This window comes from Nothobranchius furzeri, chromosome 9 (genome assembly GCF_043380555.1).
Source record: "Nothobranchius furzeri strain GRZ-AD chromosome 9, NfurGRZ-RIMD1, whole genome shotgun sequence".
Lineage (NCBI taxonomy): Eukaryota > Metazoa > Chordata > Actinopteri > Cyprinodontiformes > Nothobranchiidae > Nothobranchius > Nothobranchius furzeri.
This window is the reverse complement of record NC_091749.1, coordinates 62,882,290-62,897,760: the sequence shown is the minus strand read 5'-3', so window position 1 is coordinate 62,897,760 and position 15,471 is coordinate 62,882,290. Positions and strand designations below refer to the sequence as shown.

The 15,471-nt window shown below is 43.0% G+C and overlaps 1 protein-coding gene across 3 annotated transcripts in view; it reads left to right on the top strand.

Moving 5' to 3' along the window:
* Nucleotides 1-15,471, top strand: part of syt7b (synaptotagmin VIIb) — a 219,581-nt gene that overhangs the window by 133,060 nt on the left and 71,050 nt on the right. For 2 of the 3 annotated variants that reach the window (XM_015953136.3, XM_015953137.3), the window contains exons 5-6: nt 3,621-3,821; nt 9,057-9,404. In XM_015953136.3, the coding sequence (XP_015808622.3) occupies nt 3,621-3,821; nt 9,057-9,404 (549 nt within the window). The remainder of the gene's footprint in view (nt 1-3,620; nt 3,822-9,056; nt 9,405-15,471) is intronic. The other variant, XM_015953138.3, reaches the window with a different exon arrangement.

Here is a 15,471-nt window from a genome sequence, read left to right as displayed (position 1 = left end):
ATTTTACTCAAGCTCATCAAGCTCCAGGCCTTTATTGGAAGGAGGACCAGAATTGGAGGCAGGCCTCGATTTCTATTTGAGTAAAATGAACTAATGGTTCGCTGGAGTTTTTGACAATTACAATTGCTCCCACATTTTCAAAGTTAAACACATTTCTTTTAACAACGGTAGTTTCTGCTTCAGCCCTCTCCCCCCTCCCCCTGCACAGCGGCCGCAAACTCACTGATGCGCCTGCAGCCTCTCGGAGCTCCTGCTGCTCTAAACATTAAAATAATTATTTCTTTTTCTGTTCCTCACTTCTGATGACCTTCAATGGTGTCTGTTTGTTGCAACCACCAGGTACAAAAACTAACTTGTTTTTATTCGACTATTTTTCTGTCCTGTCTCTGTTTATTATCTTCCTGCATCTCCTCTCAATCCTAAAGAAAAACTGCTACCTGGGTTCATATATATTCACCTTATGAGTTACCTTTGAACTGCAGTTCTAAAAGATCTACCGACCGCAAAAACAGCGGAGTGCTCCCGGCCGGCCACATCAGTTAGGTACGTCACCGAGGACAAAACAGGTGATGCCCCCGCTCCACAGCAGCGAAACGCATCAGGCACAAATAAAAGAATAAAAGACAGAAAACATAAAAGGAAATGAGCTGACATGAACGATTGCATGTTAAATTAGTTTTTGAGGTGGCGACACCTGATTTGATAATGTTACTGTGGCGTGCTCAGGATGCAGATGTCTGGAGCGCGTCAACAATCAGAGCTTTGCATGCGCAAGCTGGTTAAGGTTAGGATGGGGGTGAGGGGAAGGTTAAATTGCAAGAGGGTAAACGTCACAATTTGGTTAAATGTCCGTTTTACGGCGGGTGTCAGTACCGACGCTCTGGCACAGCGCGTTGCCTCCCGACGCGCAGGAGCTTGTCACCTGCTGACAGCAGGCTGCTGTCTTTTCCGAGGACTGCATCTTGCCGGTCATTATCACGTGACAGCGACTAGTCGATGACAGGCATAAAAAGTCACTATAGAGCGGTGAAGTCGACTAGTGACTAGTTCATACAACCCCTACTGCTCCCCAGAGTGTTCTGCAGCATAATCAGCACGTTCACTTTGAACTTGATATCAAATTTTCACCTCCTCTTCGTCTCCGCACGATTAAAGTTACCCTCGCGGTCTATCACTGGCAAATCAAAAGTGAAACAGATGACACAACCGCCCCCCGTACTTGCTTGTTACCACATTCCACCCGGCCACAATAAAAAACCGGCCATTATTCACCTCCGCCGACACCGGCCAAAATGTGATACCTGGCCTTTAATTGAATACAGGCCAATATTAGAGGATTTACGGTATATCGAATCGGATTTATATCGGTATCGGTCAATACTGAAGGCTGCAATATCGGTATCGTATCGGAAGTGAAAAAGTTGCATTGGGGCGTCCCTATATACTGCATCATCATTTAGACAACAGGAGTAGGAACTAAACTGTCTATTAAACCTGAGTTCACCTTTACCACTCTCACATAAGCGCTGCTAGTCAAGTGTTCATGATAATTAGATATTAGTCATGAGTGATCACCTCAACAAAAGCAGACATTTCCTTGTCTGGAGCATAAAGGTGTGAGTTAAAGCTCTTATAATGAATCTGCAAACAAGCTAGGTTTTGAACGCAAACACTGTCATGGAACACTCTCCCCTGCAGAACCGGAAACCCATGATGACGGAGGAAATGAGATAGTACTAAACACCAGTCGCCTTTTCTAGGTCTTTTACAGACCCATTCAAGGCTCTCTAGGAGAGAAGGGTCAGCAAAATAAACGAGACGAGTCTGGGTTAAGTTAAAGGAAAACTATGCTTTTATTTTGAAAATCTCTGCAGTTTAAATAAGAGAACAAAATTTAACCCTTTTGGGAGAGAATACAACGGCATTTGGATAAAACTGGAAGAGCCTAACAGCCGTTGTATCAAGGCTCCACTCACAAAAACTAGGCTGTAAGCCAGGGACGCACCGCATCCTGCTTCGGCGGTGGTCCCGGAGGACGCGCCGCATCTGGTCCAGCTCTTCCACGAGGCTCCGGTCCAGCTCTTCCACGAGGCTCCGGTCCAGCTCTTCCATGAGGCTCAGGTCCAGCCCGTCCAAGAGGCTCAGCCCAGTCCGGTGCCTCCAGTCCAAGGGTCGACGCCTCCAGTCTCGAAGTCGACAGAAGTCAACGTCCCAGTGTTCCAGTCTCAACAGTCCCCACTAGTGTCTACGTCCCCAGTGTTTGTCCCAGAGTCTACTTCCCCACCAGTCCCAGAGTTCCCTCTGTCCCCTCAGCCTCTCGTGTCCCCTCTGTCGTCCTCTAGTGTCCCCTCTTGGTTCTTGTCCTCTAGTGTCCCCTCAGTGTCTTAGCCCGGAGTCCCCTCTTGGTCCTTGTCCTCTAGTGTCCCCTCAGTGTCCTAGCCCGGAGTCCCCTCTTGGTCCTCGTCCTCCAGTGTCCTCTATCATCCGACTCCCACAGTCCCGGCTCCTGGTCCCCCGTCGCCAGCCCCCCAGACTCCTCTGGTCCCCCTACTCCCGCCCTGCTCTGGTTTCCTGTGGGCGTCTGGTATCCGCCCTTGACTTCCAATCCTTCACCCTCCTCAGCCTTCATGCAGCACACCTGGTCTCATCATCAAGCCCCAGTTAAGCCCTGTTTCCCTGATACCACAATCAGCTTCATCCACTTCACCTGCTTCTGACTCCTCAGCTCATCACCCACACCTGTTTCCCCTGCTACAAAAGAACCAGCCATCCAGTCATTCAGTGCCAGATTATTGAAAACATTTGCCAGTAAATTCTCCAGCCATCCACCCTGCCTGCTCTCTGCCTCTGGAGCTTGTTTTTTCTCCTGACACCTGCCTTGAACTCTGCCTGCCATCACAACCCTCGCCTGTCTTCTACCACGTCTCCAGCCTGCTCCCTGTACCTGCTTGTGCCGATCTGGTTTTGACTCACACCTGCCCTCCGACTCCGTCTCCTGCCTCGCCCTCCTCTGGTAACTCCACAAAAAATAAAAGATTTTTTTATATACTTTTACTGTGTTTGGCGTCATTACGGGTCTTCTGAGTTCTGTTTGAGACAAACCCCTGATCTTTTGATTGGAAGACGTCCACTCTAGCACTGAACTGAGAGTAAACCACTGTAGCGAGACCTTAAGACAGCCAGGTCTGTCTGCAAACGTCAATGCTGGAAATAAGAGAAGTATTCCTCAACAAAATGAAAAGCACCCATACGCTCAGACTATGTTATTTCTGCTGAAGATTTTCCTAACAGCAAACTCACGCTTCGGGTCTCTGGTTTAGCTTTTCATTGAAAAATAATGTTACAGTGAAATAAACAATGAGCTCCCTGTAGTTGTGTTTACCTCATTTTAAGATCTGATGAAGAGCAGATGAACTTTACTTTTTAAATGACAGTAAACAACAGATGACATCTACTGTAATGAATGGATGATTTGACTAACCTGACAACGCTTTTGTTCTCCGGCCCTGTACGTTTGTGCGTCTGTCTCTCATCTTTCCCTCTTTTTTGTATTCTCTCTTGATTCTTTCTTCCCGTCCGTCCTTGTTTGTCTGTCTCTGATGCCCCATCGGGTCTCCCAGTGGGGCTGTGGATAAGGGTGGGCAGGGCGGTGCTGGACCCTCACCGGGGGCCAGCGACAGCGGGGGCGGCGCTTGCTCTGGTACAGGGGCGGGGCCAAGTCGCAGCAACAGCGTTCGAAGCATGGTGTCAGGGGGCACTAAGGCCGGGCGCTGGCAGACGATCCAAAGCCACATGCATGCCGGAGGTCTGCGGCTTAGCAAGTGAGTGGCGCATGGTGACATGGGGTACGCATGAGGGTCTGCAGGGGGTACAGGAGCATGGTCTGGGTTTCACAGCAGTGAGTTTGTTTCTGGAACTCGTGCATGCACTTTGCTGGTTTATTTGAAGAACAGCTCTTCTTCTAGGTTTTCTTCTCCATCAGAATGTGGTGAAAGTGGAACCTTAACTTTAGAGAACCTTCTCACTCACAAACCACACCTGTTTGTATTTCACACAGACTTCAGTTTACTGTAACACCTTTTTACTAAAGGAGGCAGCTACAAAAGGCAAAGGATTGACACGAAATTGTTTATCGGGCCAATTATACAAACGGCAATTTCTGCAAATGATTGAAAATAGAAGTTTGAAGGTAACACTTCCTTTTACAGTCCCCTAATTACTAAGTACTTAAATGGTAATTACATAGTAAGTTAAAGTGTTTTATTGTGTAATTAAAGTGTATAATTATAATAAAGTGTGAATATTGTGTAAAGCAGTATTTACAGGGAATGCTTAATAAAAATAAAATCTAGAATTGAACCTGAGTTACATGGTAATAACTGTTAAAGAATTCAAAAACAATAATACACTTATACTTACTATGTAATTACTATGTAAGTACTTAGTAAATAGGGGACTGTAAAAGGAAGCGTTACCCTTCTAACAGTGAAGCAGAAACTAAATGTTCATCAGAACTCTAAAAGAAAAGATTTTTTTTAATATGATCCCTTAAGTATAATTGTTTTCTGCCACCACTGTTCAGAACGAAAACCTTTTGTGACAACCAATTTAGGAACAAACTGTTTCTAAGTAACAGCTTTACATGATTACTGTAAATACATGTAAATATATGGACACTGTGGAATGTTTATATAACATAAAATGAGCAAAAATAGAACTTTAAAACATCATAAATGCTACGGTTAGGCTAAAGATTAGTTAGATAAGATTGTCAGAAGAGACTCGGGAAAAATCAGCATGTCTATTTCTTTGTGCCTAAGGGACAAAACGGATGACTAAATAAACTGGCAAAAAGGATAAAAAGTGATGTGAAGTAAACAAACAAAGAAATAATCCACAGCCCAAACACTCACATGTCTGGACTAAAAGCACTAAACTCATATGTGACTAATCAAGCTGGCCTGCTGTTGAAAAGGGACGTGTGTTAGATCTTAAAAACCAAGCAATAATTCAAGAACTGCCCAAATTTGATTGGATGGTTTAAATTTTATTTACTCCTGTCACTTTCTTCTCGTCTCAGGCCTCCCTTTTTGGTCTCGTTGTATTTCTGTTTCTCCTCTGGAATTGGTTTCTATTTTTGGGCATCTCCCTCTCCTCTCCCTTCTCCCTTTCCCTCCCTGCTTCTCTTTTCTCTCTCTCTCTCTCTCTCTCTCTCTCTCTCTCTCTCTCTCTCTCATCCACTCTTCACTGTCTGGTGTTGTTTTTTTCCCTCTTTCCTCATTTTTCACCCTCCACAATTTCCCGTAATTACAAAATCATTCAAGGTTTATAGTCGCCCTAATTGACTTTCAGGCTAGAAGAAACGTGGAAATAACCCTCCGAGTCAGAAACAGGATCCAGCAGATAAAGAAGACTCCTGTCCTGGGTGTAGAAATCTCTGGTGTGGCGCTTTAAAAACAAATTCAGAAAATAGAAAAAATGCACAGTGCCTGAAAGGATGAGTAGATCCAGGGAAAACTCTGTGCGATGAGGCCAATGAGTTTTTCAGATGAGTAAATTCTGAGTCAGATTTATGACACTGGACACACAGGCTAAATTTATTAGTCCATGGACTGGCTCCCAGATGTCTGGCCTAATGTCACCATCCATCCAGCCAGATGTATTGACTTTTCATGATGTCAGTTATGATAACATGACTGTTGAACCCATACATTATGTGAAATTTAGAGCATGTCAGCGGACCTTTTTGTTCATTCTTCATGTTGATTACACAGCAGCTGCAGCGTTGCATTCCTAAATGTTAAAAAAAAACGTTATTTCTATGCTACAGCTTTTGCTAATCACTTTTTTTTTTACATTTTGATTCTGAAACAACAGAGCATGAGAGGAAATGAAAAATAAAGCTTAGAAACATTTAAATTCTAAATATGCTGACTCAATCTCGGGTGGTCTGTTGTAAATAGGAAGTCCAATCTTCTCGCGCAGACATAAATGTACGAATGTTACGTTGAATGTAAATTCTAAATCAACCCCGTCTGTGCTTGTTTGCTTCTCGTTAGTCCCGTGACGGACTGTCAACACCCTGGGCAGGACTCTTTAAAATGTAGATGATTTGTGTTGCTTCATAAATAAACCAGGTGAAACATTTTAAAAAATATAATTCAAACTGAATTTTCAAAAACAGAAAAAAGAGAATGCATGAATATAGATATTAACACAAGCTACATGCCTGTCTGCACACATGCTTCCTCTAGAAGTGCGAATTTGGGTCAGACTTACCCCAAAAGACTTGCAGCTGTACAAAGCATTAACACATGCGGGCAGGATAAAGATGCACGCCACACTTTTCAGATTTTTATTTACTTAAACATTTTAAAACCGTTTATCAATTTCATTCCACTTTACAATTAAGTGCTACTCTGTGCTGGTCTATCACAGAAAGTCAGTTGAGTTTGTGAGGAGTCAAAATGTGGACGAGTTCAAGGGGTACGGATATTTTTGCAAGTTCAAATTGTAGGATGAAGTTTGAACTTAGAAAATTCCTTACTCACTCTATTTGAGTAACTCACAACTTTTGTGAAACATTTAAACCTTTAGGAACTTGGAGCTGCACACCATTTCACACCGACTGCATACTACTGACAAAAAAGTTCATTATTTATCAATTTAAAGGAAAAAATAGGAAGACTAAGAATGAGAGCTTGAAAGATTTCCAAATGAAAACGTCAATAATGGCGTAAACCTAAAGAGTTAAAACCCATTCAAACATTGAGGGAATATGTTTGTTATTAGTTCTGTGTAAAACTTTACTTTACTGACTTGTTTGACTCTTAAACTCCCAGAGAGTTTACCTCTCCACTGTCGCTACATGCCTGCATAGAATGGGGATTGCTGTAAAGTCTCTGACGCAAGTCAGTGACTCGATGCAATCTTACATTCAAAACCTTGAACTATTTAGCATGATGAATTGAACTCAATGATCTAAGTAGGTTAAGTTGGAATGTTTACTTCGTGAAGGGCTTTTTGTGGTGCTATAGACATAAACTGAACTGAATTGAATAGACTTTGATATTGGTCCCATGTATGAAGCATGAAAATGTTTAAGGAAATACAAATAATTGAAAAGAGTGCCATTTGTCACCCACATAGTGGAGATAGACACCAGGAGCATGTGGCCTTGCACAGAAGCAAGGCCAAAAATAGAGGAGGTTTCTTCCTGTTAAAAGGGAGTTTTCCTCTCCACTGTCGCTTTATGCTTGCTTAGTATGAGGATTGCTGTAAAGTCACTGACACTAGTCAGTGACTTGATGCGATTTGCTGGGTTCCTTATATAGAAAACATTATTTCTGATTGGCTTAATGAACTGACCTGAATTGGAATGTTTATGTGAAGTGCCTTGAGACGACTCTTGTCGGGATTTGGCGCTATATAAATAAAATTGAATTGAATTGAATAGAACCTGGAGAAAAAGCCACAAATGCATGAAGCAGAAAATGCAAAATTCACAGAAAGACTTGGCACATTTACATGCAGTAAGAGAAAACCAAATTATGGTCTGGCTAAAGTCAGACGGTTGAAAATCATGTTTACACCTTAGTCCATCTGAAGTTGAACCAAACTGGCTAAGGCATCAAGATAATGCAGTTAAAAAAGAAATTTCTCTGGATGGAAGTGGCATCCCAGCTTAGCAGAGCTACGACCTGCCTAGGCACTTCCACTATACTCCGTGAATCTGACGTATAACACCATCAAACCAGATGTACCGTGCTGCAGCGTTGTTCCTATCCACTCTGACCATTGTCCATTGTTCTTTTCAGTATCTGATAGTTCAAAAGATCTGTTGCTCAACTTTGGTTTGATTAGGAGTTTCATCCAAAACTTGCAAATTCTCCAACCAACAGTCACAAGTAAGAGAAAAAAATGCTTTTACCAAAATGTTGACCCTGCATTTACCTTAATATGGGTAGAAAATCAAGAACAAGCAAATTAATGTTATCATCAAAGCCTCTCGTGAGAAAAAGTTTGCATTTGAGAGGGAGAGAGAGAGAGAGAGAGAGAGAGAGAGAGAGAGAGAGAGAGAGAGAGAGAGAGCATGCTTGCCTGAGTGCATGAGTAAACAAGCTCTCGTCCTGTATTTACTCAACCCATCATCTCTGTGTTCCTCTGCGTGCTTTTCTCCCGAGTTCTCCAACAGGGTTAAGGCTGAATTAATACCGAAGAGCCCCGCTAACTCTACTCAAGTCCGGGCAGTAAATCCTCCCTCACAGCCTTAACTCCAGACAGAGCTGTTTAGCACAAGCTTACAGTCATCAGGCAGGGCAGTGATTGAGGAGACGATAAGGAGAGAAGCACCATTACAGGTCTGTAAGAGAAGCAGAGCAACAATTAGAAAACAGATTTAAAGAGCAGTGATGGAAGGTGATGTGAAGATGGAGCGGTGTGAAGCAGAGTGGGGAAAAGATGAATGGATGGGGGAGACACGGAGCGGTTGTTTGCACAAAGGTAAGTGGGAGAGTGGGAGGGCAAAACATGGAAGGAGTAGAAAGGGCCTTAGAGGAAGACTGATGGAAGCACAAGTCATCAAGGCAAGAAGGTGGAAGTAGGTCGAGGCTAATTAGCGAGCGATAACGTCCAGAAACAATTTAGAGTTGCAGATGGAGACCCGAGTGAAGTGATAGTGATACTTCTAGCTCAGCTCTAAATTCATTTTGCGTGACGTTTGTTTTGGCAACATTTCCAGGGAGCATGTTTACATGATATTTACGTATCACGTTTACGTGATATTTACTGACACATTCATGCATCTTAAATAACATTATTTTGTTACTTTTGTTATTTCAGTCTCTTATGAAATGTCTTTTTACATTTCATTCAGCCCTGCCTTTGCCATTTACATTACATAAGTAATCATTGTTATTACAACTTTTACGTTGTTTTCAAAATGCATGATTTAATCACCTGACAGTTACCTACCATCTGAAGCATGCATTCTCTAAATCTAACATCTACCATGTTGTGTCCATCTTCTTTTCCTCTGCTCCCATGTTTCTGCTCAGTTTTGGGGACGCCTCTCTCTCATCGGCCTCTACCCTGGAACACATCCCGTCATCGGCAGTGGCACACCCTCGACCCCTCGTTCGGCAGCAGAGCCTCCAACAGCCCCTCACTCACCAGCCCCCTCCGGGTCCCAACGACCCCCCGGTCACCTCACAGAGCCTGGGCCAGCTACACACGGGTCCAGGCGGCGGGGGCCACCGTGGGGGCCCGCGGGGGGTCCGGGGGAGTCCGGCTGGAGCATCCCGGCACAGAGGAACTGGGGCTGGCCGATCTCGGTCAAATCCAGGCAGCTGGGACCACATGATGGAGCAGATCCGCCACAGAGGCCTGGATGTTAAATCGTTCCTGTAAGTGTTTTCTTTTGTAAGCTATAAATGTGCATGTTTTGTGCTTATTTAGCGCATCTCACTGCAGTCTAATAGCACAGCTCTAGTCCAATTCTGAGCTCTTTTTATCATGCTTGCAGACCATTATTATAATTTTGTAAAATATTTATGTTATAAATTAAATACAATTTATTTATGCTAAAATACATTTTCACGTAAAAATACAAAACAGCTACATGCAAAAAGCACCAAAGATTTATGACCTTTACTGAAAATTTGTTTCTCTTGATCTTTGTCAGAATATTTTTGACTTTAGATGTTTTACAGTTGTAGATTTGAGGATTCTTGGTGTTGAAAAAAGTTAGTTGCAAAAAGCAAAATAAGCAGCAATATTTCCATCCCGTTCTAGGCCATTCATATTAATGCAACAAGGTTTAACATTTATGGCATATGTTTTTATTCTAAAATGATTTAAATAACTCTAAAATTTACAGCTGAATATGAATCTACAGTAATAGGAAGGAAAGATTAGGGAGTTGAGGGAGGACTTGGCAATCAAAGGGACTGATGTTGCAGAGGCAATAAAATATTTCTGTGGCAGCAGGGTCACAATGTCGATGACAAATGCCCTAATTTTTTCAAATCCATGCCAAAGGACTGGACAGAAGAGTATGCTGATAATTGAATGCTTCATACAACCTGTTTCATGGGTGAATGAAACAAAAATGACTATGACCTAATTTAAATTCAAGTGTAATTATGAATATTGGACTTCCATTTGTTTTCTTACTTGATTACAAAACACTGAGCCAATGTCATACCTTTACAAGGCCATTTGAGGGTACACGGAAGTAGGCTCGCCCAACGCACATGGAAATCCAGAGTGAGAACTTAGTCAAAGGTGACACCAAGACCCCCAACAGAGGGTTTGGTGTGAGCTGACCAAGAGAATCTCTGATGTCAGGAGCTTGTTGGGGGGCACAGATTAGGATCTCAGTCTTGTCTTCATTCAACTGTCTAAGCAAGTGTACAACAGCTACAGCTTAGACATCTCATGGGGCTTAAAGGTGATTTATAGTTGAATGTCATCTGCATAAAGATGGTTGAAAATTCCTTTAAAAAGAGCTCAGGATGTGCTGGAGAAGGAACAGATAAAGGAGGAACAATAGAGGACCAAGCACAGAGCCTTGTGGGACACCATCGAACTGACACTCGGAAATGGTCACACAGAAGGAAATCTCAAACAGATTAGAGGAAACACAGTCCAGTTCAGTTATATATATACTGTGTGTATATATATATATATATATATATATATATATATGTGTGTGTGTGTGTGTGTGTGTGGAGAGAGAGAGAGAGAGAGAGAGAGAGAGAGAGAGAGAGAGAGAGAGAGAGAGAGAGAGAGAGAGATATGTAGATACAAATGTACATATGGTGGGTATGGAAAGTATTCAGACCCCCATACATTTTTCATTATTTGTTATGTTGCAGCCATTTGCTAAAATATATAAAATATTTTCCCCTCATTCACGTACAGCAACCCATATTGACAGAAAACACAGTATTTTAGAAATGTATGCAAATTTATTAAAAAAGAAAAACTAAAACATCACATGGGTGTAAGTATTCTGACACTTTTCTCAGTATTTAGTAGAAGCATCTCTTTGGGCGAATGCAGTCATGAGCCTTCTTGGTAAAGATTCAGCAAGTTTCTTACACCTGGATTTGGGGATCTTCTGCCATTCCTCCATGCAGATCCTCTCCAGTTGTGTCAGGTTGAATGGTGAACGTTGGTGGACAGCCATTTTCGGTCTCTCCAGAAATGCTCAGTGGGTTTAAGTCGGGGCTCTGGCTGAGCCACTCAAGAACAGTCACAGAGTTGCCGTGAAGCAACTCATTCGTTATTTTAGCTGTGTGCTTAGAGTTAGGGTTAGGGTCAAGCATTTCTTGAAGGAATGTTTATCAATCTGAGCATTTTATGATAGATTTTTATATTATGACTATCATTTGAGACAAGATGGAGTAAAATCGTCCTCAAACTGGCAATGTATTAAGGGTTGTGTGAGAAAGCAAATAACATGCTTCTAACCAAATTAGTAAATAAATGCAAAAACCAACATACTTATAGGGATACAACATTGTTAGTGTCAATGTTAGGAAAGTACAAAAACATAATAAACAGCTGGAGAAGATAATTTTTTTTTTATTTTAAATTATCCATCCATCCATTTTCGACCGTATATCCGGAGTTGGGTTGCGGGGGCAGCAGCCTAAGTCGAGAGGCCTAGACTTCCCTCTCCCCAGCCACTTGGGCCAGCTCCTCCGGCGGAATCCTAAAGTGTGAAACATAGTTCCTCCAGCGTGCCCTGGGTGTTCCTATAGGCCTTCTCCCGGTTGGACGTGCCCAGAAAACTTCACCAGGGAGGCATCCAGGAGGCCTCCTAACTAGATGCTCGAGCCACATCAACTGGCTCCTCTCGATATGAAGGAGCAGCGGGTCTACTCTGAGCCACTCCTGGATGACCAAGCTTCTCACCCTCTAAGAGAGAGCCCAGACACCCTGAGAAAAACTAATTTCAGCCGCTTGTGCCCGCAATCTCGTTCTTTGGGACACTACCCAAAGCTCGTGACCATAGGTGAGGGTAGAAACGTAGATTGACCGTGAAGAGAGAGCTTTGCCTTCTGGCGCAGCTCTCTCTTCACCTCGACAGACAGATACAACGCACCTCGTGTCTTGTTTGGATTTTTACATGATGCACAGGCTAATAATAGATAAACATTGGGGTTAGGATAGCAATATTAGGATTTCATATAGTGCTTACACAACTCTGTCAGTATGGTTGGGCGAGGATCGCGTCAATTCAGTTTCAAGGTGGAAGTGACCTGTGTTGCTTTTGGAAACTCTGAACCACTTCATTTTATTAATTTGCTCCTTTTCCTCAGCATGTCCTCGTGTTCTGTTCACACACACACACACACACACACACACACACACACACACACACACACACACACACACATGCTTTCTCCTCCCATTGTGCAGCTGTGGTGAGAGCTCCATGCAGAGATGTTCGCTGCTCGGGAGGAAAACACGCAGCTCTCCTTTTCCTTTCCCACTGAGCGGGAGCTCTGTGCCACAGACAGAAATGTTTGGTACCCACATGCATGATTCATTTTCATGCTGGATGCTGTTATCCAGCATGAAAATGAATCATGCATGTGGGTACCCCACTCTGGCTGATGGCGTGAATTTCAGCTGGCCAATCAGTCAGTAGAGTCACCTCGGTCCCAGTGGGACCTACGAGGAAAAACAGAGTCACCTCTGAAGGTAAAATGCATTTCTGCCCCAGGTGTGAAACCAAATTCTGGTCCCAAACCTGACCGTACTGACCCAGATGTGAAAGCCCCAAAAAGCAACGCTCACTATATAAGTAATCATGTTGAGTTTGTGACCAGTTTCTTTTCCATCTGCCATTGAAAAGGCCAACTGCTCAAGTGCAAAGGCCCCTGATTGTTTGAGTTACGGAGCAAGGAGAGCTCTCCTCCTCTGTTCGACTTGAGTGATAGATGATGTGCTTCACCTCACCTGCCTCCTATCCTGACCACACACACGCGCACACACACACACACGCGCACACACACACACGCGCACACACACACACACACACACACGCGCGCGCGCACACACACACACACACACACACACAGCTCTCTGCATCTGTACTTTTTGCAAGTCTTCCCATTAATATTGTCCAGAGGCCAGAGGCTTGTGTGAATCATCATTCAAAGAGTGAGAGCTCAGACTCTGCTTATACATATTTGACACTTTGGGAAGTGGGAATATCAGGCATTTGTGCTCAGTGGAGTATGAACAGCCAAATGCAGCAACTTCTCTTTTCACTTCCATCCCGTGTGACCTCTCTCTTTCGTGTCAAATCAATAGATCTGCTGTAGGTGCTAATGATTTTAGCCTTGTTCGGTTTGAGAGCGCGTGCCTTTTTCCCATCATCTATACAAATCTGTTCAGCTCATCAGTGGGCATCATGTTTGTGGTATTTTTGCTTTTGAGCGCTAATGTTTTTTTATTTTCACTACAGCTTCTACTAACTGTATCTTGTTTTAAAAAGGCTGTGAAAATGCTAATTTAATATGTACAGGGAGAAGAGATAAAAGGTCGGAGAACAAAGATTAAATTACATTTAAAAATGCAACAATATGAAATCTGCTCTTAAAATGCTTTGCCATACGTGTACTTAGCCTTGTCGGTGTTCTGCTGAGCTGTGGCAGCCTCATGGAGGAGGCCATCGCTTACACATTGCTGCTATCCACTTAACATTCCCTCTCTCCTGATAACATTTTACTCTCTTTGACATGGAATGTGCTACTACTAGTTTAGCTGTTGAATGAATTATAGATTCACTTCGATAAATACAATTAAGTTTATCTCTTACTAAATAGAATATTTACTAAGAAATCACAATGGAGCCATAGAAATACTACTTGGTAAAAATGTTGTATGTGGGTGTGTGTGTGCATATGCGTGCATGCATGTGAGCATATTTCTTGCTGTCTAGCTGCGTTTACATGAGCCAAATTTCCTCAATCCGATTGAAATCTTGGTTGATTGGAATTTCCGAATCTCTGTTCACATGGACACGAACTGAAATGATCCGATCATGCCGTGCGTACATATGCACCAAGCATTTAATCCGATTAAATAGGTTGAGCATGCGCAGAGTTGCCTTTCCCGAAAGAAAAATTGTAAACAAACGCCATGAAACGAAAAGAAAAATGTAAAAACAGAAATAACTATTCTTCCTGCTTTCCTGATCCATTTATTCAATTTAATATTTTTATTTAGCTCATAGAAGTTACGTTTTCTTCAGTGAATAACTGCAGATATATGCTTTGCTGCATTTTATTGTTGATTAAAATAAGGGAGGGTTATGTCTCTGTCTCTTGATCAGCTGGTCTGCGGGTCTGAAGTGACAGCTGTGCTGTTGCGCTGCGCTGCGGCACAGAGCGGGGGTGGGGTGGGGGGTTAGACTCATGTTTTATTACTGAGCTCTGTTGTGGCTTATTATTAATAACATGTGACAATCAGCTGAAACTGTCGAGAAAAATCTGTTCAAACAAAATAACAGAAGATGTTCAGAAAGTTTAGAAGCCTGTGTTCATCATTAACGAACCGCATCTCAGGTAATCTGCGTTTACGTGCTTTTAACACGGACTTTACTGTCATCCAGAGTATTTAACCGAGGACGTTTTCCTACTCAACATCAGCCTCCAATCAGGTCTGTAAAACCCATATTATCCTGTGTTCTTTACAAGCGCGTCTCCATCACCTGCTGCAGAAGCTGCTGCATTCAAAGCTGACAGAAACGGGGATCTGTGCGCTTCAGCCCCCGCAATGAACCTGCGTATTTCCAGTTCAGATTTGAACATGTTTGTCGAATGATTTGTGCAATAATCAGATTTTTATTTTACTTCCACAAAATGCAAGTTCTGAATTAAATATTACTGAAACGGGATGGCTTGTCGTCGGATTTAAAAGCCGCCGCTCGTTAATTACGCCGTCATTTTTGAAGTCAGGCAGTCCAAATGACAGCGGAGAGGCCCGCTCGCTGTTGCACATATGCCCAGTGGGCATTATTTTACCCCAACAATCCGAATGGCTGTGTACATGCACGTCAATCGGAATGATGAATGGAATAAACCACCTCTCTCAATCGGATTGAAATTTCAATCCGATCGGGCCGAATCTGATCAGAATATTCCGATTGACATGTTTACATGCAGAATTTTCGATCTGATTGGGCATTCAATCCAATTAAAAATGCGCATGTAAACGTGACGCCACCTACTGTCAAAGAGATCAGTGACCTACGTAGTGATAGAGTGTCCGCTCTGGGACTGGGATATCGGGGTTCAAATCCCAGTTGGGTCATATCAAAGACCTTACAATGGGACCCAGTGCCTCCCTGTTTGATACTCAGCTTTAAGGGGTTGGATTGGGGGGTTAAACCACTAAATAGTTCCAGAGTGCACCCACAGCTGCAGCTCACCGCGCCCCATGGAGATTCAA